General features: G+C 41.2%; 1 protein-coding gene across 2 annotated transcripts in view; it reads left to right on the top strand.

Moving 5' to 3' along the window:
- The window catches only part of FCHSD2 (FCH and double SH3 domains 2), a 156,629-nt gene that overhangs the window by 82,069 nt on the left and 48,771 nt on the right, over nt 1-25,789 (top strand). For both annotated transcript variants that reach the window (XM_026082655.1, XM_026082654.1), the window contains exons 5-7: nt 1,022-1,155; nt 4,203-4,257; nt 4,512-4,640. In XM_026082655.1, coding sequence (XP_025938440.1) covers nt 1,022-1,155; nt 4,203-4,257; nt 4,512-4,640 — 318 coding nt within the window. The remainder of the gene's footprint in view (nt 1-1,021; nt 1,156-4,202; nt 4,258-4,511; nt 4,641-25,789) is intronic.

Genomic DNA, 25,789 nt, shown 5'->3' with positions numbered 1-25,789 from the left:
TCCACATAAAACCTTATTGAAATTTAAATTCAGAGTCAGTAAAATACTTGCACYTACACTAGAATACTTGTAGTTACAAAATACTTGGACCGAAGCCGGGATGCCCAACTAAAAGGGAGCTTTATTCTGCACTTAAATGAATTGTATTTCTTTTATCCTCCTTCCAGTACTTCTAACGGAAAGGTTGCCTGCATKAATAATTAACATAATGAGAAAAAGTTAGGTGTTTAGAAAGAGAGCTCAGAGGGCAGTGGACATACGGCACCTTGATTTGGAGAAGCAGGAGGGGAGAAGAGGTGGGACCCCGGGACCGATCACGGAAGGACCGAAAGGCAAATTTGCTTCGGTACCGAACTTGAGACTCTGCCTCCAAATATTGCTCGGAGCCGTGATTGACACAGGCAGTCTGTAACACCTGTAATATAGGTTTATAATTACTTATAAATGCTTTAAAATTTGGCTCTCGTATGTACTTAAGCTAGTTTGGGTAAAAGAAAGAAAATCTGTAAAAATCGCTTTTCAAGATGGTGTAATTTCTGATACAGTCCTATTTGCTGGAAAGCTCTCAAAATGCGGTTTAGGAAAAAAAAAACACTTAAAATAACATTTAACAGATTGTTCTTGTTGCTGTTGTCTTGTTTTGTTTTATGTAGCATAATTTATCTTACGTCTTAAATTTGAGAGAAGGAAATATTAAGCATTTCGGTATCACCTCTGGCGAATTGCCTTTGGGTTTTTCCTTCCCGTATTCCAGCTATCGCAACTAACTGTCTCATCAGAAGCTTTCAGAACTTTTATTTTGTGAGTTATCATTGAATTTGAATAGTTGAAGAGCAACTGAAAGAAAGAAAAATGGTTTTATGTCCTGATCAGCTTTAAAAGAAAGACGTGACGGAGCCACTTGGAGACYGCATAGCTCTATATAAAATTTCATGACGAGCAGTAAAATAACRACGCTCCTATTAGTGGGATGCAAAAAAGAAAAAAATTAATGTTTTGTTTCCTGAATGCTTTTTTTCAGTGTGTGGACCAGTTGACGAGGATCCAAGCTGAATTACAAGAGACGGTGAAAGATTTAGCTAAGGGCAAAAAGAAATATTTTGAGACTGAACAGATGGCTCAAGCAGTGCGGGAGAAAGCTGATATTGAGGCCAAGTATGTTTTTATAATAGCATATGTATAAATAATTGCGTGCGTGTAAAGCAGATTTGTATTTGTATTAGTTTTTGCACTTGATATTCTTTTAGAAGAACGATAATGGCTCTGAATAATTTATGCCAATTTTTTTCTTTGTTTATATAGGTTTTTGTAAGCGTTTCAAGCATGCTTTTATCCTGCTAGTCAAGTGTAATTTATTTAGAATGGTTTCTTTAGAAAAAGAGTTAAACTAAGTGCTTTAATTCAGCCTTTTTAAAGGATAACGTGTGGCCTGGCACTCTTCTTGACATTAAAGGCTACTTATTTCCTTTTCTCTCTGCAGATCTCAGTTTTGGTCTCAGTCCACCTTGGGGGTTGGGGGAGCAGGACATAGATTTCCATTTCTGAAGATGAATTTTTCAGGCTTTAGGTTTTTACGCTCCTTGACGTCCTGAAGAGGCGATTCCCTTCCTTTCAGGAAAGCACGTTAACGCACACGTTTTCCGTTTGGGATTTGACCTGTATTACGGGAGTTCGCCTCGCCATTTGTTCCCAGTTCTTTGCCTCTTTTTTTTTAACTTGAGAGATTCCTCAGCCTTGTCCTCAGGAGATGAGAATAAATTACGGTTTCGTTAGAGAAATCCTCTCCCTCTCCTTGCGCGCGCACGCGTTTCTCGGACCAAGATATTCTTCCCGCTTTCTTTCTACTTCGTTTGAAACCCGGCAGCTTCTGGATCCTCAAAAGGCGACCTGCTCCCGGTGGGGTGATGAAGAGGAAGGCTTTAATGAGATTACTCATCATACCTGAAGAAAGTCAAAAAACTTGAGTCTGGGCATTTTGAGCCAGACTCGTACTGTAGGATCGTTCAGGTTAAAACAACTCTTTACTTAAAGGCCTGCTGTATACTTGCTTTTGAGGCCGATAAATCTGCTTGGCCTGTTCATACTGTGCTGCCTCCTTCTCCTTATTAATAGTGTTTATGGTAGGAAAAAATACAAACAAGTTCTAGTTGCCAGTTTTCTACTTTTGCTTCTTATCCTTTTTTTTCCTCTTGAAAAACATCCAAAATATTTGTGGCGAGACTTTTTAAGTGAAAGTCATCAACAGTTTAAATAGTTTTCACACAAGGAATATTCTAAATGTGCTATACACCCCACCAAAATCAAGGCGAGTATAAAGCTTTCTACAAATTCATGGTTGACCGCAAATAAATCTCCTTCTTTATGACTTCTCCGTTCATAAAGTCAAGGAAGAAATGTATCCTGAAGTAGTCTGTGCTGCCAGAGAATTCAAAAGAAGGTGCTAGCGAATGGTTGCGCTGATACTTTCTGCAACACGTTCTGTATTAAGCTTTTTGTGTTTAGCAAAAACGTAAAGTGTTGGCTCTGCTTTTAATCCCTTCCCAACGGGAAGCGCTATTAGGATGTAGCTAGGTCCTGCTGTGCAAAAATGGAAATGGGCTCCTCAACAAGCAGCGCTGTTTCAGCTCACGTTAATACAGCCTCCTCCTATTTATTTATTCATTTATTTATTTAAAAAGCATCTTGTGGGATGGGAAAGGAAAAATCCTTCCAGAAAGCAGGAGAGGAATTCACGCCTTGAAATTCCTGGAGGGGCAAAGGGTTTCTCCATGCAGACTGCAGTTCCCAGCAAATTTCTAGCTTTCGCCGAGTTTTGGAAGCCAGCAGCCTTCAAGACCTGGTTTTCACTGCGTCTTCCAGCTTCTTGTCTTTTCCGCTAGTTTTACTTAGGCTTGTTATATAGGATAGATGCTATGTCTCAGACAAAAGTCCCACTTAGAACAGTCTACATGGCCTCTTTATCCCTATTTTTTTATTTTCTCTTCCTGTATTTTGAGAAACCTCATATCATTTCACCATGTAAAATAAGATGTACTGAAGAAAAACCCCAAGTGCATCTGTTCTAAGATGTTGCCTGCTGCAGAAATATCGCTGCAGTTGTGGTACAAACTAGTGTTACAGTAAGAGCTTTTCGTATTGAAATAGCTAAAGTGGAAATACCGAACTGTTAAAATTACATGAGGACAAAAGTGGATTTAGTATTGTGATTTTATCGTATCAGTGTAAATCTAATGCTGTTAAAGGCAAGTCTTATCAGTTTCTGTAGATTACGTAAAAGATTAAAAAAAACCCTCTCTAAAATGTCCTCTGTTACTTGAACCATGGAATGATACTTCTTTTGAAATATGTTTTACAGTATTAGTGGAGAACATTTTTTATGATTGTTTTGCTCAGTTTAAAATTCCAGGTTCTTGCATGCTATTGATAAATGCTCGTATATAAAGGATGGAAAACATTAGGTAGTACTTCCAGTTATCAGATAATTTCTTTGGCTCCAAAGAAGAAAACTTGCTTCCTTTTTAAAGGACTCTRATAAAATCTGAATAAAATCATTACTTATGTCTTCTGTATTGCTAGGGCTTTTTACTTCCTATGTCATAAGCTGCCAAATTATAAGGAATTCAAGTATTTGCTAGTTTTGTTTTCTTCCATACTTGTTAAACCACCACCTTTCAAATAGCTAGTAGAGAAGTTCTCTAATTTCTCTTTCGTTGATCCAAATGTGAAAATGTGGCCAATTCTGCTTTTATAAACATGCATAGATAGGGGCTCCTCTAGCTTTCTGGAACAGAATTCCTGGTGGTTTTGCCATGGTGATCCATCAGATGACCAGCAGTTCAGATTTGCAGCACTTTGTGTCTGGAGCGTTATCTCGAAATCCGTCAAACACCAAAACAACTTGTGTTTCTGCTGCCACCCAAGATCCCTKTCATGATATGTTTAAACTTTGTTTAAATCAGTTTAGGCTGTGCAAGACGTTGAAGAACGTGTAATGAAGGTGGTGCTGATGTAGATCAGCATGCTTAGTTTCTTTTGTAGTAGCTATCTTGATCCTTTGAACTTTTCTTGAAACCATGCAAATGTAATTTTTGGCCTAAAAAGTTATCTAAGTTAGAACCTTGCGGAAGTAAAATGCAATGGCTTGTTTATYCTGTATTCCTGTAGAAAAGATATAAGAGACGATCTCTTAATTTTTATTTCAGGTCCAAACTTAGTCTTTTTCAGTCGAGAATAAGCTTGCAGAAGGCAAGTGTAAAGGTGAGTGTAAGAATAACTTATGTTTATTATAGTCACGCTTTGAGGGCAAAGTCACATATGACCAAATTTACAAGGAAGTTAAAAATCTCCTTGAACTTTCAAAGCAGCATCAGCAAAAATGTTAAGCTATTAATCCTTTAAAGTGTTACCTATATTAGTATATACATGTATGCATGTTAATTTACTGTTAATATGTGTTTAGTCATTTAATTTCTCATTAGTGCCTATCTTTTAACTTCGGTTTCTTGTTGCAGTTAAAAGCACGACGATCCGAGTGTAATTCAAAGGCCATCCATGCAAGGAACGATTACCTTCTCACTTTAGCAGCTGCTAATGCACACCAAGACCGCTATTATCAAACAGACTTAGTAAACATTATGAAGGTAAGGAAGCTAATTTACTTATGGGAATTGGAAAGTGTGAAAATCTGGAAAGCGAAATTAGTAAGATGCAAAGTCTTGGGTCGCTTTGTGACAGCAATATTGTCTTTTCCAGTGTACTGCAATAGATGGAGGGCTGGATACTCACTACCAATTATCGAGTCCCAGGGCTAAGCTGTCGCAATTTTTTTGGTTCGTTTTTTTTTCTGAAAAGCTCACTTAGAGAAAGGAATTAATGTTTGTAAAATTAAGACCTGTAGTTTCCTGTTGCGGTCGACCCTAAGTATGCTGGAGACGTTTTAGTTTTTCAGTAGCATATCCTCTGATTTTTTTTATATCTAATTATCTGATCAGAACATTTATTTATGTTATAGCTAATGAAAACRTGACCATTAAATACGCTGGTTCCAAACTCCATGAATTTTATAGAATAGCAAATCATTGTTGTCTCACGCGTATCAGCTTGCAAAGTCAGGTYGACAGTAGATAATTGAACTCATGAGGACTGACACGCTTAAGATTCAAATATGATTGCTCACAGTGTGTGTAATATCATTCTAGAATTACTCAAATATACACTATTCCTGTAACTCAGAATAGATTGTTATGGATAAATTGTAAAATTGGCTATTTAAAGCTAATTCACACTTTACGTAGTTATATTTCATATATTGACGTATTGAAAGTTTATTTGTATTTGCTATCCACAGACTTTTTCCGAGTGATCTGATCAGGCATGACAACTTAGTCTTTGATTTTTCATTTAAAATTGCTTTTTGTAAACTAAAACTTGTGTGTAGGCTGTGCCCTGGAACCAAGGGTAGCATGTTAAAGCAAAACACTGTGTCATCAGAATCCTTATGTACGCTGGCAGAAAAAAATATAYTGATCTGGAGAACAGATGACAATTAGAAAATCAGAGAGCCGAAACCAGGCCTCTGAAGGATTCCTGTGTGTAATTCCATTATATCTTGGCTAAGCTCCTATATCTTAACCGCTCCTTAGGACAATATGTGCATGCCCCTTAAAGTAAATCGCAACCTGCTTTATAAATTCATTGCTGTGCCTAATATCTGACTTTTTGGAAGGCTAATTCGGGTCTTGGTAACTCGAAAGAACAGCCAGTTAAGTAGTCTGATGCACTTGGCTAAAGTAAATTTTGCTTTATAATTAACAAAACATGAGCATTTCTACTGACAAAATACTTAGTATGTGGGAACTGTTTTAATGTAAATATTTCCTTATAATACTCAAGATAAAATGATTAGTAGAAGCTTACGTGAGATATTACCAGTTTTACATGCATGACTGGTTGGCATTGGTTAATGTTCTTACTTGTAAATAGTGCCAGAAATCAATTTATTGTATTTCTAACCTATGAAACAAAATGGGCATCCAGAAGAAATATGAGCAGATAACCCGGGTGTAATTATGGGTGGCTCTGGTAGGTTTTGGCTACTCTAGTACCAGAACAGTATAAGGACATCGCTGTAAAGTGTTGCTTTGAGCATTTTGATTTTAGTTTCCTCTATGTGTCCGCTACATTTTGTGTGTATCATGAACCGAGCTCTGCAGGTGTCCGCATACTAAGGTCTGCAGGATCTTGGCAACTCTGAGTTTCCATGTGCTTTGGACGGTGCTGGATTTCTGTATTGTGAAGTTAGAAACCTGTAGATGCCCTAGGAATATTTCTTTTAAGTTGTAGTTAAACATCGAACTAAAAGCTGGGAATCATTCTTGAAAGACTGAAAAATACAATAGTAGATTGCACGGTCTATGTGGTGGTGCCATTCTTCTGCATATGTGTGGTTGTCCATGGATGTTTTAGCTGCACCAGCTCCTGTTGCTAAAGCTGCTGATGATTTATGTCAGCAAATGGTTGTTTCTTTGCCCAGTTAGGAGGCCCCGTCTCGTCTGGTCCTCTCTTTTGTAGCCATCTCCAGATTGCTATCGCTAACCCTGCTGGCCTGTTCACCGATGGTCTAGCTGTCTTCCAGACTTGTTTTGAAATTGCGTTCAATGGGAATGATGCTTGTGGAGGTCCGTCTGTACAAGCTACGCTTTTCTGTAGAGCGCTGTGGTTTACTGAGAACCTAAACTGCAAGTACATCCCTTGAGCCAAAGTGCTTTGGAAGAGGAAGACAACTTTCGGGGTTCTTTTCCTGCGTCTCTTGATCAGATATTTCCAGTAGTTGGTTCTCCTAGACTGGGTAGCAGCAAATACGTTCGCCACGAAGAACTGTAACTTAGTGTTTTGCACTGCTCTTCGTGAGCACACACACACAGGTCCTTGCAACGGAGCAAGTCTTGGGGGCAAAGGAAGGAACGAGTCTCAGGCACGGCTGCAAATTGAAATGTCTACTGAAAAGATTTTAAAGGATGGGGAGAGGTGGGGGAATCCCTCAGGAAAATGAAGTGTGATAGATCACTGGGATCCAGTTATATTTTCCTCCAAGAGCTCTAACGTGAATTCAAACGTGCAATTGCTTAAACATGAACAACCGTGCGTAATCTGTTGTTAAAATCAGCCGCAGTGCCACAAGAACAGCGTAACACGTGTGTCCCAACCTTGAGAAAGGGTACCAGGAGGCAAGCGGATAAACCAAGTGCAGTGACAAATGGCATCGGTACGCACAAGGTGGGATTTAGTGGGAACCGTCATGGTGACTTTCTGAAGAGGGAAGGCATCCCTCAAAAAGAGATCTTCAAAGGAAGCCTGGGGATAAGGGCGGTTCATCGGATTTAATGTCTTGAATTTACAAAAGCCTTTGCCACTCGGTCTCTTCTCAAGTAAAAGAACTATGTTTTTGTAGGTAGAGGGAGGATTTTCTCGTAGATTAGTACCTGATGAAGGGATGCAAAAGCTAAAGGAGTAAAGTCAATACTTGGCTTCGATAATGCTTGCTAGCAGGGTTCTTGTTTCTCTCTTACTGATCTCTTCCTCCTGCAATGTGCGGGGGGAACCATGCTGTTTCAAATACCGAGAAAATGATTATTAAGCATAATGATTTAACAGAAATGATATGGAAAAGGAACCGAAGAGTGAGGTGATCGTTTGGTGATACGAAATTGCTCAATGTCATCAAATTTAAAGCTTATGGCAAAGAAGTATAGTAAGATCTTGATGATTTTGTGATGACCAGGCAAGAAAATAGCAGATGAAATTCATGGTAAAATGTGAAAAGTAATGAGTTAGAGATGAAATCACTGGCTAAGGGTAGAGAACTCTGAATAACCATTACCAGTTATGCAAGAGATACTGGAACTGGAAAAGGGAGTGAAGTATAAAGAAATGAAGACTTTGTCTAATATGCTACTATTATAATTCTACATCTGGGTAACATCACTAGGAAAGTGGTACTTCTAAAGGGTATTAAAACCCTTTCTAGACAGCACAGTTCCTGTTCTAATAGGTTGACGGGAGGTGTGATCCCGGTATATATTACATGCTATAACAGAGTTGTAGTGTCTAAACTAAACATGCTCATTTACGTGTTAAGTCAAACATTTTTAAAATGCACCTTTTATCTTCGTATCCCTAAGTCCTTAGATCTTCATGTAGTGTTGGTCACCTCTGCTATCTGTAAATATTTCCCCATTTATCTGCAGCTGACCTAATACGCCTTCTCGCATTTGAATTCTGCAGGGCTGTCCCCATTTCTAAGTCGTATCGAGCTTCTCCTTAAACTGCCTGTTCGGATTTTATCCGTCTTGCAGCGCTTTTGGAGTTACGGTCTCCTTGCAGCTACTCAGCGTCTTATGACGTTCTTAGGACGTCCTGTGACTTTCGGGGTTACGTAGCGTCTGCTCTTTCAGGACAAGCTCTGCACAGCAGTGGTTGCATCCGCTCTGGTCGTTATCTTTTCGTCTGGGCAAGTATTTTTGTACGTAGCGGGTACGTGCATTTTGAAATATTTTCAGGCTGGTTTTCAGAGTTACTCTGTAACCGTTAAATGAATCCTTTCTCTTTTAAAACAAGACTGAATATTCAAGCGTTCAGGGACCACAGACAGTGCTGTAACTAAAACTATACCATCTAGTGAGAAACTACACAGTGTAGGATAGTCTTTATTTTACTAATTACTCTGCTTTTCCTAGCCAGCTTTGCTGTCTTCATTGCTATGGGAAGCAATGATCGTAGCTGGCTTATCTCTGGGAATGAGGCTACGCTAAAAGGTTTGTCGGGCATTTCGTTTTTCCAGGAACGTTTAAATATTTGTTGGCTCAAATAGAAATGAAAATCCGTATTGTTTTAGACGTACGGGAAGAGCCGTAGAAGTAACCATGCTTCCAAGGTTGCCGGCTTACGTGTTTGACGGTGCGCTCCTTTGCAGCGGGAGCTGGCTTGGCGGGAGCTCCGCAGCCGGCCTCTTGCGTGAAACGCTGGCTGCTGCGGACTTTGCGCTCTGAGCTGTACGGTGCCACTCCGTGCAACGGCCGGCGCAGTGACCTTGCCTTCCTTGGGAACTTGGTATTTCATTCTTCACTTTGTATGGCATCAACTTTTATATGTTGAGATGCGGGGAATTAAAATAAGCTGATTTGGGCTCTCTTTTACTCCCTGTTTTCTTCTCGTATTCGATTGCCTCTAATCATTTTGATTTTTTTAAAATGTAGGTCTTATTTAGCGACATTTGATCTGAATGTGGCCATATCTGTGTTTTGTTTTTTTTCTTAAAGCCTTTAATGTACATTTAAGTGGATTATAATTTTATAAGTTTTCCTTCAGTTTTGTGGTAGGTAGCTGTCACGAACGCTCTTGCTACGTAAATCATCTGACTCGCGCTTAATAAAGCAGGCAAAATAGTTTAAGCTTATTGTCAGGTACGTGCACCAAAGGTTTGTCTTTGCAAGGCATGCAAATTCAGCTGAACACAAAGCGGTAGTAGTAATGCATACGTGGGCTTTCGGGCAGCCTAGGCAAAAGCTTGTCCGTCAGTGAGCTTTAAGGAATGCAATCCAATGAAAGCTTATACCGCTTTTAGCTGTGGGACTGTCTAAACGGGTGACAGCTATTTAAACAGGACAGAAAAGAATAAACATCTGAAAAGAATAAGGAAGGGGGATGATCTTTCTTTGAGTAGCAGCGTTGGTTTATGCTGGCATAAAAGTAGCTGTGAAATTATTACCAGGAAAAGATCGTGTACGTTGGACTGGAAACACTGTAGGTTATTCCAGCTTTGCTATAAGCCAGCGTTGCTTTGGTTCGTTATGTCTGACTCAGAAATGCTGCTGTCGTACTGACCTGTTCTGAATTACAAACATGCGTCGTGGCCGTATTTAGTTTTCTGTAACAGGCAGCAAACGAACATCTTCGTTGGTGGAGTTGATGGTGACGTACAGCTTCTGTTATTTTTGTGTAGTGTAGAATATGTTACTTATTAATTTAATTTGAGCTGAATATGATCATACAGGTTTCTAGCAGCCCAAAAGGGAGTGAGAGGATCATATGATGCAGTCCTGCACACTGGATGTAAAATCATCTTACATAGGTGAATTAAATCATCTTATATAGGTGATTTAAAAACAAAAAAGGTGTAATTTCAGAGCATGGAAGTGTGAGTGATCTTTCAGTTGCATTTTTACGTTAAATTGATAAATATTGATGCAAGTCGAATGCACTGGTTTGCATTTGTGAGCAATCCAAGTAGACTGCAAGTCTCCCGGTCCCAGAAGCAGGGCCACTCTGTAACCATCGGTTGAAAACATGGTCTCCTCGAGGATATAATGGCATCTAAGCCATAATAGTATGTTTAGTGCCAAAAATATCTCCCGTTTAATTTTTTTTCTTTTGCTGGCAGTAGTAGAACATCTGCAAGTTTTGACCTCCTCCTGCTCCATCATCAGATGTCGTTTGCTAATTATATCTGTGTCTGAGAAGCAAAGCAGTTCGGGATCTCGCCTTCGAAAGGATTTTAATCCTTTTGCCTGTTTCTGCATCTGTCCTTTATGCCTAGAGTTTGCGTCTTGTGCCTCTCCGCACACTGCAGCCTCCTTGTTCCCAAAGATTGTGGATTTCTGACTAAAGTGCTGGCGGACCTGAGCCGCATATTTGGATCTCTGTCATCCGTAGCGATATAAAAAAGAACAGAATAAGGCATCATAATGTTTTTTCTTTGCCAGCTTCCTGACAAGCGGTTGCCGTCACCTGATTGCCAAGGTGCAGTCTGCAAACCCTTTTCAGCTTAAATCATCTGCCCAGCTTTCAGGCTTCTGCAGAAGTTCAAACCAAGGTCAGAAGGAAGTGTAAGATGATGGTTGAAGTAAATTCAGGGCTGTTTTGATACCTATCTTTTTATAAGTTACCGCTTTTCTGATTTTGCTGCTCTGCTCTTAACTCCTGTGCAAGTTTCCGTCATGAACTGGGGAAATGGGACTCTAAGGAACAAGGTGGCGTTAACGTGTTAAATAATACTTTGATTATTTTAGTAGAAAGGGAGACGTAAGACTTGAGCTGATTTCAAAATACAGGTTTTTACAGAACACAAGTGTCGGCTGGGTAGCTCATTCCAATGGACCAAGGTCTTTAACACAAAGGAAAATATCTTAATAAACCTTTTTTGTTGTTGTTGCTGGTTCCAGTATGTATTCAGCACCTGTTGCTCTCACAAGGTTTCCCATTTAATGCTTGTACTTTTAAGCGAAACCTTTAAAGCAAATCTGTCTTAAGATTTCAAAGGCTTATTTGAATGTCTAGGTCTTCAGCGGAGCTTTGTGGTTGATGCCAAACATGCAGCTGCCTTTGTAGCTAAACATTAAGGATCCTGCATGGTATTATAGGGCATAAAAAACCCCAAAACAATGACAATTAAATTTGATCTGAATGTTGTGGGACCTCTTACAGGTAGCGAAGTATTTTTTTATTAAGAATAATTGTATTTTTTTATTAAGAACTTTGAAAAATTCGTCATAAAGTGGCAAACAGTAGTAGCAGTTATTTCTAAATAAGGCTTTTTTGTGATTTTAGCTTTGATTTCCTAATATAGTAGCTAGAATGGTCTTTGGTGTTTGAAGACTAAGTTGGAGGAATAGTGTCAAAAGTGGGTTTTGCCGTTTTTTTTTTTTTTGTCTCTGTGGTTTCAGTAAGGTTTTTTATATTGTTGGGTGTACCAGTCATCTTTTCTGGTTTTTCTGTACTTTCCAGTTTGTTTGACATGAGGAAGTGCAGTTGTTTGATTTGGCTCCCTTATGCCTGGTCAGAGCTCTTGTGGTGATATCGCCGGCTCAAACAGAAACTTAATTTTACGTAATTCCCCTGGAACAGATCTGCACCTCCGCACGGGTGATAGTGCTGCGACGCGCTGCAGTATCACTGCTTTAATTCGAGATCTGCTTTTAAAAAGGCAAAGAATGTTCTCCTCCTCGCATCCTTGCGTGCTTTTTAAGTACTGTCTCAAAGGGGTCTAAGAGAGGAAGAAATCTGTCCGACTCATCAGGGATGAGCTGGCRGTCACGGTGATTCACGTGAATGGTGGTTGAGTCATTGCAACCGAACACCAAGGGTGGACACTGTACCTGGCCCACGTGATACGGAAGGAGACTCTTGAGAGATTTGGGGTTGCTCAGCCTTAAGAAAAGAAGGACAGATCTCACAGTCTTCATGGTCTGCAGCTATCTCCTGGGGAGGGTATGGAGAAGGCAGAGGCAGACCTTTTCTCGAAGGTGCACAGTGGTGGGACAAGGGGCGGTGGACAGGCTGGAACAGAGGAAATTCTGATTAGATAGAAAAAGGTTTTGCTGTGGAGGAGACCCAACCCTGGAGAGGGAGCCGGGGTTGGACTGGATGATCTCGCTTTCAGCCTCAGTTATCTCACAGTTCTGTGCAGTAAGATCTCCTGTCATGACCACCTCCTTGGGAACCCTTAGTGTCCACCTTGGTTTTTTTCAGCTGTTAACCGGAGTAGCTGTGTGAGCCGGAAGTACCGGAATATTCATGTTTTGGTTATCCCTAGATTTTCTTTTTTGGCGGTATTGGTAGCTTTTGCGAAGCCGAGCTGACAACTGTTTTCAGCACAGTCATCTACTGCTTTTACAGAGCATTTTTAATGGTCATTTAAATAGAGGCTATTAGTCTTTTGATAGGACCCCAAACTTTACCAGTACAAACGAGATTCAGCTGAAGCTAGGAGTATATATAGAAATGAGCCAAGACTGAGGACCTTGTGGATACCAGTTAATAATTTGAATTATGCCCAGAAATTTATAGGCTATGTGCGGCAAACAGTTCTTTGGCTTTGGTGACTCCATTTGACTTAAAAAGTAAGTTGACGTGGTAGCAGAAGGTCTTAAGTTGTCTCCGAAATGTCACCGTAGCAATGGCTGGTCAGCGTGTGCCCTGTACAAATAAGAACTTAACATCTGCCTGGCTTCGTAATCTCTGTAGACACCAGAGCTAGAGTGAACCAATGTTCCTGCTGTAAGAAATCATTTTAAATACACGTTACTGTTTTAGGCTTTTAAAAACGATTGAGAAGCGCCCAGGGAACTATTTAGTACTTCTAAAATGGAAGTTCTATCCTAAATGAAAAAACTAGCATTAAGATAAAATAATTTTCGAGTCAGGCAAGGTGTTCGTTTTGCTTATAATGGTTTCTTTTATAAATTCAGCACCAGTTCTTCTCTTAAGGCACTGTAACGCTCTTTTTAAAACGGCTACTACTCGCTGCTGACTCCTTTGTGTAACTGAAAGAACTATTGTTTCACTTCCCCTTCTTGTCTGCCCTGAGCCATAAATATTTTGTAATTACAATCGAGCCGGGCATAGATTGCGTTATCTACGGTATCAGATGGGCACCGTCCCCTTCCTTTGCAGGCGGTCGATGAGCGTGTGCGTTGCTTTCTCGGGTTCGCTCCCACGAGTGGAGGCTGAGCGATGAGGAAGGGGCAGCTGCCCAACGCCGGGTCGGTGCTAGGAGCGTTCCAGCAGATGCCAATCGTGGGCTGTCACCCCCTGGTGCCACACTGGTTTTCCCTTCCAGGAAATCGGTCTAGGTGCATACGTGCGCCTAGGTTGTTTTTTTTTGTTGTTTTTTTTTTTCCCAAACCATGGGGAAATTAATTATTTTGATAAGACTCTCTTTGCAATGTGATTATCCATCCGTGTAGGTTGTTGAGTAATAGAAAATTGTGCTCTCTCGTTTAGGCTTTCTCTTAAATGTACATAGGTCACGCTTCCCAGGTCATATTTAAGTGCTGCTTTGGGGGATTTGGGCTGCCGAGAGCTCTAGCTGTTCTCTGCTGCGTGTGTGCTAACTACCGTTTTAAGCATTTATATTCCAGCGGACTGGGAGTGAACTTCTGCAGGGAAGGGAAGAGAGGCATCCCAATGGAAAGACAACCACTGCTGGGGGGGATTTTGGCAAAATCACAAGCAAGTGAAGTTTAGATGGCCTTGACCGTAAGTGGGGGTACTGCCACGAGCTATGATAGCATCGAATACTTCCAATTTGATGGCATCGAATACTTCCAATTTGATGGCATCAAGTACTTATGCTATGAAAGATGATGTTACTCATCACCCAGCATTTTCAACCGAACTAGAGACAAAAAGGATGTCTGAATCAGAGTGACTCTGTTTTACAGCTGAAAAACTGAGTGATAGTCACAGTTGGCTGACGACAGTCAGCACTGTCTCACCTCCTGTTTTAACCACAAGTCGAGTCCTTGTCTGAGCATTTAGTCCAAAAAAGCTGTTTGTTTCCAGAGAGCCAAATATTTGTCATTCCACTTGTGAAGAGCGTGCAGCATGGAGACAGAGTATAACAAAGCGGCCCAATATACAAATCAAGGCAGCTTAGGTGATTACCGTAGCTTGGTGATTATGTTAATTCAATAAATGGTTTTTTATAGGATATTAAAACTATTTCTTGATAATGCATCAAACTGGTCAGATAGTTTTCCTTTGGCGTTGTGAGAGAAATAACTTCAGAAAAGGACTGATCGCGAAAAACGTAGTGTGATCTTGCGGATGCTCAAGGGATTTCTCTGTCGGAGGCAATGCAGAAGCCACAGACACGTTTATTTGAGACGGTAACAGGAGGCTCGTATCGCTGGCGGAGTGAGCGGGAGCAACTGCAAAAAGGGGATGAATAAAGAGAAAGGAGAAATAGTCAGTGGTGAAGGTCGAATGTGATGCAATAGAAAAGGGAAAACTATTGGAAAGTCAAACAGTTCAAAATCAAGTTTAGGATTTGGCGAGAGCTTTAAGATTTTCCTGTCGAATGTCATAAAACTACCTGTTCTGAAGAGGAAATGAAAGTTCACCCTCTTGTTGCAAAGCCATGCTGCCGTACAATGAGGCCGCTTCCCAAAATACTTCCCTCTGCCAGAAAGCAGCCGGCAACTCTTAGCRCTCCGTAGCTAGTGCAGGGAAACAGCCAACCTCAGGAAACACCTGGGGTGTTCCAGTTAGGAGGCAGGTGGGGCTAGATCTGCAATTTTAACGAGAAACATGCAACGTTCCTGTTTTAGAAGTCACGGAGACAGACATCCTGAACAGATCATTTATGAGGTTTCGTTTGCTTGGAAGTTTTTGTTTTTAGCAGCTCTGGATTCACTTAAAAGAAATGATGGCACAAGGGAAAAAACAGTTTTTCCTCAGTGTTTTTATCTGCTGTATATTGCTTGTAACCAACTAATGTTTCAGTGAGTATCTGGAATTTATGCATAATTGCATTGAAGCTGTCTGGAAAAACTCGTGCACCGTTTTTAAAATGGGATGTGTGTGTCTAGGTTTTGTCCTGATAAATATTCAGATATTACTGCCTTAACTTTAAAAATTACTGTTGAAATAATAATGTATATAAGTTGAACAGCAATCTGTAGAACTTCTCTGTATGAGACACGAGCTGTCGTGTGCCGCCCCGGCAGTTATTTAGCGCAGAAGCAATAACGCAGTTGGTACTGAAAACATTCAGAGGCTTAGTTGGATGATTGGAAGTGAAAACCAAAGGTTTTGTAAATCACTGCTGTTTAACCAAAAATGAAGTATCTAGGTGTCATAGCAACTTAACCAATATAGGCTGCAAATTAAACACGGTCATCTGGTTACCTCAAAGCCAGTAGCAAGGTATCAGCTGGTTCTAATCCTCTGCCAAAGCCTCCAGGAATAGCAGAAAATTCAAATGAGAGTGTTGGAAGCATAATCTCACTGTAGATTTTTGTTGTCGTCAAGGAACCTGGAAAGTAGCTTCGAAGACGGCAAAACATGTTATAATGACCATCTTTTGCAGGAGGCTCTGAAGACTAATTTAGTGGCTTGTGTGTCAACAGCAGGAGAATACATTTCCAAGGGACATAATTTATGAAAAGATAGAAGAGTTATAGGAGGAGATAAGACCCAATACTGCACAAGCCCGGTAATTTTATACGAAAGAAAATGTCACACTGAATTTGAAGCATAGTTAAACCCTAAAAAAAACCCCTATTGCAAAAATGGCTTCTAATCTGTTATATTTTTTCATCTGAAGGTCTACCCAGAGGGAGGCAGATCTTGTAATTGTTTTTGCAGAATCGAGAGGGCCTAGATAGGGTATGGTGACAAACTGAGATCATTTTTACTCTCTTCTGCTTCAAAAGCTTTGCTTCTCTGTTTCAACCTAACTAAGTCCGTTTGGTGGTGTAATGCTGGGATTTGCTTACTCGGATGACTGGATGGATGGAGGTGAAGAGGAGTTAGTCCTTAGTTTTCCTATCTGGGATGGATAATGGCTGATCAGTACTAGGGGCAGCCGGTCCTTGGAAAGCTTTCTTGCCTTTCGGTCCCTTCCTGCAGCTGAATTCAAGCTCACATTCAGAAGCGGATGCAAAACAGAAGGTTTAGGTTCCTTTTGAGAAGTCCTTAAATAGCTCAAGGCTCCAGCAGGAAYGAATGGTGTATATGAAGATAGAACTGCTCCTTTGCCGTGAGCCGTTACGAAGGGCGATGAGCGGAGCCGATCTGCCRTTGGAGCTAGGCCACCGTTAGGAGGCAAAAAATTTCTATTTAGTATTTACAAATCTCTAGGGAGATAATTGATTGGAACCTGGCTGACAAGAGCAGTCAAGGGAGGAGGAGGAGGAGGAGGAATCCTGCAATATGGTTTGTYTGCCTACTAGTTTTCATACAGAAAAAAAAAAATCTCATCCGTTCAAGATGTCATCTCTGCTAAAACATTTTTTTCGGTAGAGATAAACCCTGTTTTCRCGAAAGGGAAGCAAATGCTGCTTTTTAGTAGACGCAGTAGATCAAGAATGTCAGATGATTGAACGTTGCTGAAACAGTGTGGTCAAACTGAACATGGATATTATTTTGCAAGGTTTTATATAGTTATTGAAGCACTAAGGTAACTGGGAAGCTTTCACAGGTTTTGGATGCTAATGCCTATCTCTGCTGTACCCATCGGTATTTGGAAGAACCTTTTCAGTGAAGCTGGTTCTTCAGACCGCTCCTCTCTGATAAAAAGAAGTAAAAAATCAAAGAGAGAGAACCATCTTTTTTTGAAGTAAAATATTTTCACAGATACTTAGTCCAGAGAATTTTTTTTAACTAGCTAATTTGATTATTATGTGTATACCCAAATAATTTTCTTTAAGAAGTTGCTATAGTTAGCTGAGCCACTTTTCTGATGTCTCATTCATCTTAATGGAAACTTGCTGAGCAAAAGGTAGTGTATTTTTTAAGGTATGTATAGGTACTTTCAAGTAGGAATGTAAATATTTAAATTCTGCTTATGAACTTTGATGTGGAGGTTTACCACAGACACCTCTAGCTAAGTCTAGAAGTCTAATTTTAAAAYAAAAAAGGGGTAGCAGAGACACGGTGTTCATTGAATTAACTTTGTAGGTGATTATTTTAATTTATTCGTTTACAAAGACTAGGTATGAAAGACAACATTGTACCAAAAAAAAATCCCAAACCCACCAGATTCTTGGTGCAGCAAATATTAATAATCCAGAAAACTTGAGTTCCAGCCATGGCTGTACAGATATTCTGCCGTAAGACATCATTCAAGGCACTTGAGCTCCCTTCATCCTTTCTTTTCTATTAAAACTTTGAAGTGTGCAAGCAGGGACATCTCTTCCTATGTGGTTTACACATTGCTTGGAATATTACGTATTTTTCTTGGCAATATTATTATGAAATTAAGTAGCTTTTTTGAAAAGGTTGTTAAGTTTTAAGCATTAAACTTTCACTGAGCATGCAGCACTTTGCTGAAATAAGTTTGAAAAGACGCTTGCTTCAATGCCATCATGTTCATCAAATGGTGTTATCAGAATAAAATATATTTAGCTGCTTCCAATCAGGAAACTTTTAACACTAGATCTGCTTTTGTTCACTTTTCCACGGATCTTCTCATCCATTGCTACCGTGTATCTAATGGTAGATGCTCATAAAATCATGGAGGCTCACGGCGAGAATGGCACAGCCAAGAAACCGAACAAAACTTATTTAGGAATACTACTGGTAGCGGTTTCTTTTTTGCCCGGTTAAGCTGCGTTGTTGGGGGGGAAAAAAAAATCCACTTAAAAGGGAGAAACCTTTCGCAACATTTTTAATTGCTGACTTCAAACTAAAATTATCTTTCTCCTCACCGTCTCCCACTGGCGCTTACAAGGAGCGCATGCATAAATTGTTAGCGTCGTTCCCCTATGACTARACGAGAATGGACTGCTAAAAGTAATAAAGTATAATTGGCATGTGGAATTCCCAGGCGGTTTTTGGGAAACAYGGTTTAATCTTTTATGCTGCAATGCAGCTGCTATACCTTTGGCATGCTGCTGTAATGGTGGTTTTTTTTCTTTTCCTTTATTGTTCAAGATAATTTCCTTCGTTGTTCTGTGATTATTACGATAATCGCAGACCTGTGATTCGGCGCCGCTTTAAGAACGTTTGTGCAGATTACAAAAATTGCTAAAAATAATTTCGCTTTACTCCTTAAATTTTAGTACGACTGGTGAGGAGTCCTCCCTTAGTATTTAGTGTTCCTTTAGCAGAGAGCTTTTGGGGGGAAAGCGGGATTAGATATATGAAATACACTGTGCCCTTTTCACACTGTTTAAATATTTGGTATTTAACATCAAAATTTTAAAAACACATGTTAATGTGGTTTGGAAAATGTCTTAATTATTCTGCAAACCCCCTTTGCATTGTGGGTTAGACGGTGGGACGTAGGTGACTGCAAGTTACTTCATCATGGCAAACTGCAAACTGTGTCGGTTTGGCTTGATAAAAATCTGAAGAGCTCGATAATGGATTAATGTCATTAAAGTATCGTCTCTAATTTTTTTTTTAATACCGCGACATTTGCCGCCACTGAACTTATTCCCAGAGCGTCTTTTGAAAAGCCTCTTCCGTGAGCGCTTGGCTCTAACTGGCAGGTAACTCTAAACCCGTGTTCAGGGTTTAAAGCGGCATATGGAGGTGATAAATCCAAGTCGCGGTGGGGAAGAACAGGCTGTGTGAGAGAGCAGAAAAGTTTCCGTTCAGCAGATATATTTGAAGAAACGCATGTGAAAAGCACGCTGGGCAAAAAAATTAACTGCAGTTAAAAAGAAAATAAAGAGGCTGAGAGAGAAAGATGCAGTAATCCACAAGAACGAGACACGGCGTCGTGCACAACAGTTCAGAAAATGGAAGAATGCAAAGGAGAAAAGAAGAGCTTGTGAGGAACGCGTTTAATCCGTATCTGAATTTCTAGCTTTTTTTTTCTTTTTTAACGCTTTTTGTATGCATTTTATCTCTCAAGGGAGTATTTTTCACTATTAAACAACGTGGGATTTGGTATGAAATGTGTTTGACGTATGCACATTGATGTCAATTATGTAAGAAACATATATAAAAACTAAGCAACCCAATAGTTCATTGCAGGGTATATTCTGCCGTTGGAGAAGAGCAGAAGAAAGCCAACTGCGCGGACAAACGCTAGACACAGYGCTTCCTACCCAGGCGTTCAGCAGCCATCGCGACGACGCCGTGGGCAGCGTGCGAATCTTCGAACAGCACGACGCGCTGGAGAAACGCTCAAGAAGTCAAAACGCGCGTTTCTCGAGCATGAAGGAAGCGAAGCATCGCCGGCGCGAATGGTACAGCACKCTCCGAAGATCTCACCGTGATGGTGACAGTCTGCCGCAAAGCCTTCTTCCGAGTGTTGGATTTGAGCCAGATTTTTTTTTTTCTTCCCAAGAATAAGGAAGCACTAAAGCAATCGTGATTGCACCAGAACAATTCATTAAAAAATCAGTAATGTCAGAAGAAGGATCCTCTTTAGATTTATTCCAGTGCTGTGAAATCGAAAGCAAAATAGGTCCAAGCAGACTTTGCAGATGTTTGGGAAAAACAGGTGCATTTCTGGATTATAAAGAATAGGTTTTAATCTTCCATGGTTTTTTTTAAGCCTTATGCTGTCGAATTTGAAGACCTGCTTCCCCGCTCTTATGCAAAGCTTGCATCAGGGTATTCCCACTGACTTCAGTAGAATTATTCCTGATCGCCGTAACGTTAATTTAACGCTGTCTTCATCAGGGCYGTCTGCCTCGTGGGGCAAGCAGTTATGCGGGGGATTTCCTTTGGTGCCTCTATTGACCTCCAAACCCTCGCTATTAAATGGGACAGCTATGGTGTGATCTGGTCGAGGCAAATCGAGAGAGTCCTCGGTGCTATCATTAATGTTGCTTCTACTTGCTTTCAAGGGCCTTTGTGGACCGGGGGAAGGTAACGGGCACGCGTTGGTGGCCGTTATGTGTTTTTTCGGTGCGTAGAGCCGACTTTTAGAAAGAGTGACCCTGCCTAAACTGCAAAGGAACAAAACGATGTGCGGAACAAGCGTCGAGTGACTAAGGAGAGCAAACGAAGGACCTGCAAACAAGCCCCAAACTATAGACRCGGGGAAAATACAAAGCTCCGGGCCGTGTTTGCCCATGTTGAAAGCTCCTTGTCTAGGTTGGGGCAAAAGGGGAGGAAACRAAGATGGTTTCTGCAGCCTTTTGGTTTGCTGATAAAGTAGAGCCGTTACACCTTTGTCATCAGCTTCTCTTCCTACCTTTTGGGCTGCTTTTTTCCCTTTCCCCTCCCGTTCCCAGATGGTTCGGTGTTTCGCTGCTCYGGAGCTGCGTGGATGCGTGTCAGCACCTCCCAGCGACATCTCGCGCTTCCTCGTTCGCAGCCTGTTATTTAAGGATTTACCTCTGAAGAGCAAGCAGCCATGCAGGGTGCTGATTTAAAAAGAAAAAAAGAAAAAGAAGACAAGCTAATGAGTTTTCCAGCAGCAGTACAGCGGGAGAGTGGTGCAAATTCCCTAAAATTACCTTCGCTGAAATTGCAAGAGGTTACAGTGCAGCAGCCAGATAGGTGGCAGARGAGCTTTTTGTAGCAGTAGGGGCCTCCTGCTGCCATGCGCTTATTGGGCCAATATCTTCTTTATTTCACTGAAATAGGACCAGGTTGGTGGCTTGGGAGGTAGAATAACCCCATGCACCAGTACAGGTTGAGGGTTGACCTGCTGGAAAGCAGCTCTGCGGAGAAGGACCTGGGAGTGCTGGTGGACACCAAGTTGGCCATGAGGCAGCAATGTGSCCTTGTGGCCAAGAAGGCCAATGTTATCCTGGGGTGCATCAGGAAGAGTGTTGCCAGCAGGTGGAGGGAGGTGATCCTGCCCCTCTCCTCAGCCCTGGTGAGGCCACACCTGGAGTACTGCATCCAGTTCTGGGCTCCCCAGKMCAAGAGAGATGTGGCACTACTGGARCRAGTCCAGTGAAGGGCTACAAAGATGATGAGGGGACTGGAGCATCTCTCCTATGAGGAAGGGCTGAGAGAGCTGGGCCTGTTCAGCCTGGAGAAGAGAAGGCTGAGAGGAGATCTTATCAAYGTGTACAAGTATCTGAAGGGAGGGTGTCAAGAGGATGGAGGCAGACTCTTCAGTGGTACCCAGCAACAGGACACAAGGCAATGGGCACAAACTGAAACACAGRCAGTTCCATCTGAACATGAGGAAAGAACTTCTTGACTGTGAGGGTGACAGAGCACTGGAGCAGGTTGCCCAGAGAGGTGGTGGAGTCTCCTTCTCTGGAGATATTCAAAAGCCGCCTGGACGCGATCCTGTGCAAGGTGCTCTAGGTGACCCTGCTTGAGCAGTGGTGTTGGACTAGATGATCTGCAGAGGTTCCTTCCAACCTCAACCATTCTGTGACTCTGCAACGGTTTGCTGCAAGTGCAGTAAGGGCTAGCAAAGTSAAAATGCCTGTAAGTTACTACCTAGGGGTTTTTTTTTTTTTAGTTTTGGCCAATGCCTTGTTTCTGATGATGCTCAGCATTTAAAGTAGGACATGCTGCCGGTATTGAGCATAACGAAGGTGCCCAGGGCACTTGACCATCCACCTGTACTTAGCAATGGTGCTTCCTGAATTGCTTCAGTAACTCCCGAATTATATTCAGGATATAATAATAAATTATTGAAAATAATTCCTGAATTACTTCAGGAAGCAATCAAAAGCAGCTTTAGTAGGAAACTGAAGAAAAAGTAGAGTGTTCTTGGGGTAGCATTTGATTTTTATGAAGCATTGAAGGGACGTCAGCGTGTACACAGGAGCTGTATGCTCTGCAGGAACGCGCCAGCTGGCTAAGGCAAAATACCTGGGGTACCTTAATCGTTATTTGGAAGGCTTTTTCCCTGTTCGCATCCCAGGTAGCCGCACAGCGGCAGTCCTCTAAGAAAATCAAGGCTTTCAGCCTAGTGCTGCTTTTCTTCCACACGCAGAAAGAATTCCTGTTTCAAACTAGATGTAATGAGGGTGCCAGGGAGGAAAAAGCACACAAAGGGAAAGAAAGAAAGAAAGAAGGATATATATATATATATGTTTTTTCTTTTTTTCTTTTCCTTTGTGTGCTTTTATATATATATATGTATATATATATAAAAACCCCAGAGCCTGAGCTGTCTCCTTTCTACACTTGCTCCTTTGGGACTGGTCCCGGCTCTTGCAGCCCTGCGTTTTGGATAGCAGCTGCCTGCACCAAATTAGATAGAGGCCTTCCTCGCTCTGTCCAGATTTATCTTCTTTAGCCAAATTGTGTTTTCCTTTTATGCTGAAGGGACCCCACTAAATTCCAGATGGTCGCGGTCAGGGCTGGGCTAGTGATAGTTCCCCGAGAGGGAATCGGACCTCGCTGTAAAACAGGCATGGACGCTACGGCACCTTACGTATTGTGCATGGGGTCAAATCACTTATATTTGTTTTGGCATTTTAGAAGGAACAAAGCTTTTAAAGTAAAAAAATACATGGTGTTTTAGCTTGTTCTCCATCCTCTCCCAGGAATGCAGATGTGCAGGATTATCCCGTGCTACAGCAAATTCCTTTGGCCTTAGCTTAGCACCGTTGTTCACCGGATGTAAACTGTCAGGCTCTACTACTGCATCGCTTCAAATCCTGATTTCAGAGTGCTAAACCTGGAAGGTCCTTTCTCCTTGCAGGCCAAGGAAATCCAGCACTAACTTCTCGATCCAGACGAGAGGATAGGTTTGTGTTGCCTGCTCCTCTTGGCAGCAGGCTCTGGCTCCTCTGCTCTCACATATGGTTCATCAGAAAAAGCGGATTTTTGTAAAACGGAGAGCCTGCGAAGGGCAGGGGTAGGCAGCAGGCTCCCAGTCGTTTTTAAACCAGGCTTTGCTCTGCAAAGCTGCGCTCAGCGCAGGCACCGTGCCGTGGCTCCTGCAGGACTGCCCTGGCTGAGAAATGCAGAAACRGGAGCGCGCCCTCGGTTCACGCCAGCAGACGCGCAGCGTGCTGTTCAGGGATATTTATATTGCTTTGATCTGGGGTTTGTTGGTAATTTATATATAGAAGCTGGGCTTGTTGACAAACACCCGATGTGCTTTCACGTTAAGGTGTCTTGATGGAGAAGACAGGTATTCCAGCAGTGTCAAAATACTGCAGTGACGGACGCGTTTAAAAAGGGTAAGAGTTAAACCAAGCCCTTCTCCTGTATTAGGAGCAATTGATGCCTAGAATAAATTACTGCCGGGAATAGCAATCAGCATTTTTAAGAGAAAATCGCTGTGGAATGTGATTGTTAACAAAAAAGGATGGGTTTTCCTGACCTTCCTTCCTTTTTCCCCCAAATGTCCTTGGCAAATGCCGTTGTGTATCACTGCTCGCAATACTGCTGAGCTCGGCGGTGCCGGCTGGTTCAAGCTGTTGACTTTATTACTCTCACAATTTAGAAGAATTTTTAAAATACTCTGTTGTCATCGCTTTCTCAGCATCAAATTTGAGAGTTTTCCTAAAAATAAGAGAAACCAAGAGAGCCAAATAATCAGTTCCACTGCCGTGCTTGAGATAACGTGAAGACCGCAAAGGATGCTAACGCCATTGGCTTAATTAATAGTAATAACTGCTGTTAACAATTTAGCTATTCCTGTGTGTACCTCAACTTTTCTTCTCTTTATGCACTCTTGATCACAGACTTCTCAAGTTATTTGCATATCAAATTTAATACAGTTGGAGCCTCATTTGCCAAAATCATTCAACTCAAAATTCCCACACTTAAAACTGCACCGTTATTGAGACCGCGCTGCCTGTGTGGTGGATTATGGACACGTTTTTTAAGGCAAACGCTCAAAAATGTTTTTTCAGCATGCATGTTGCGCAATTCATGCTGGTTTTTTTTTTAATGTTAAGTAAGAAGAGRTTTAAGGCAGTGTTATGGAAAATATGGGAGGAAAAATACAGTCCCTGTTCTTAATGAATCACAGTTTATTTAAAAAATCAAGGCTAGAGGAAAATAAGGTTTCTAATGTAAATGGAAATYGGGCGGTGTAAGAATTTAGAAACAGCTTTTAATAGGCTACCTAAACCAGAAGGAAGGYGGCATCTGTGATACGAATCTCCCATTTTCTTTTGGGCTTTTGCTTGCCTTCCTAAACAGGAAAACGAGTCCCGTTATCGTGATGAAAAGCCATTGAGTTAAGGGACAACGTGCAGATTTACCGCTCGCCRAACACAATGATTCTCGGCGGAGTCCGTTTAAAACTTTCCCTTCCCTGTCGGTTTGCAGCGGGTCGGCAGGGAGGGGACGGGGCAGGTCTCATTTTGGTCTGCTGCCTCCACCCGCGTAAGGAAATTCGTAGCCTTCGGCATCGGTTATACTATTTCCCGCAACGCGGCGGCGCCTTGCTGAGCATTCGCCGACGTTTTTCGTACCCAACATCGGCAAAATTAACACCGCTGCGGTGCTTTAAGGTTGTTAAAAGTCCTAGTGAAAGGGAAGACGCTTAATTAAATAAAATTAAACCTTCGAGTCGATCCACGATTGCTGCCTTATTGGAAGAACTGGGGGATTGTAGAGTTCAGTTTGAACGTGGTACGTTCAATGCTTTCTCCTTGCTGCAGTGTGCATTATATATCGTCTTAGGCGAAGACCAACGTCCGAAAAGCAACCAAATGTGCTAAACATTTTTAAARTACAATTTTATTTAAGTCTTTGAGACAGAACTATTAAAACCAGTGCATCTGAGAAGTTCCTAAAATGTTTTAGATAGTCGCTYGGATTAAAAATATATATATACATCCTCAAAATCATGAGCTCAGTTGGGACTGAGAAATTTGGTTGCTTCTAAAACATATATTATCCCGTACTTGAAACTGTATGTTGAAAGCAGAAAAATGTGTTTCCCTCCTCCCCACCCTGAATCATCTGTATAGTATTTTTTTTAATAAAAATTCGATTCCGTTTGACTATTTATCCATTGCTCTTACTAATGATTTCAATTTTTCTCCGTCCTAATTTGTCCCACTATCTGATAATGCTCTGACTCACRTGGAAAAGTAGTTTTGGACCTTTAWWATTGGAATTCCAMTGAAAAGAAWTTATTCTATAAAAACATTTTTTTCCCCCATTCTTGGAAATTGTAATTCAGTGTTATTTAACTTCATATTAAGTTCTTAAGATGACAGTTTTTTGTTGTTTTTTTTTTTAATCTTGATTTGCTTTTTGCATTGGCAAAGTTCCTTTGACAGACAGGTTTTTTCAGTCTGATTGGAATTCAGTAAGTGAGTCTGTTCTGCTGAGATTCGGGAAGAGAACAAATGCCATCGTAACGGAATAATGTGCGTTAGGGGCTTGGGCTTTTGGTGGTTTTCTTTTCTTTTCTTTTCTTTTCTTTTCTTTTCTTTTCTTT

The sequence above is a fragment of the Apteryx rowi genome, unplaced genomic scaffold (genome assembly GCF_003343035.1).
Source record: "Apteryx rowi isolate R43461 unplaced genomic scaffold, aptRow1 scaffold_587, whole genome shotgun sequence".
NCBI lineage: Eukaryota > Metazoa > Chordata > Aves > Apterygiformes > Apterygidae > Apteryx > Apteryx rowi.
This window is presented reverse-complemented; position numbering and strand designations above follow the sequence as displayed.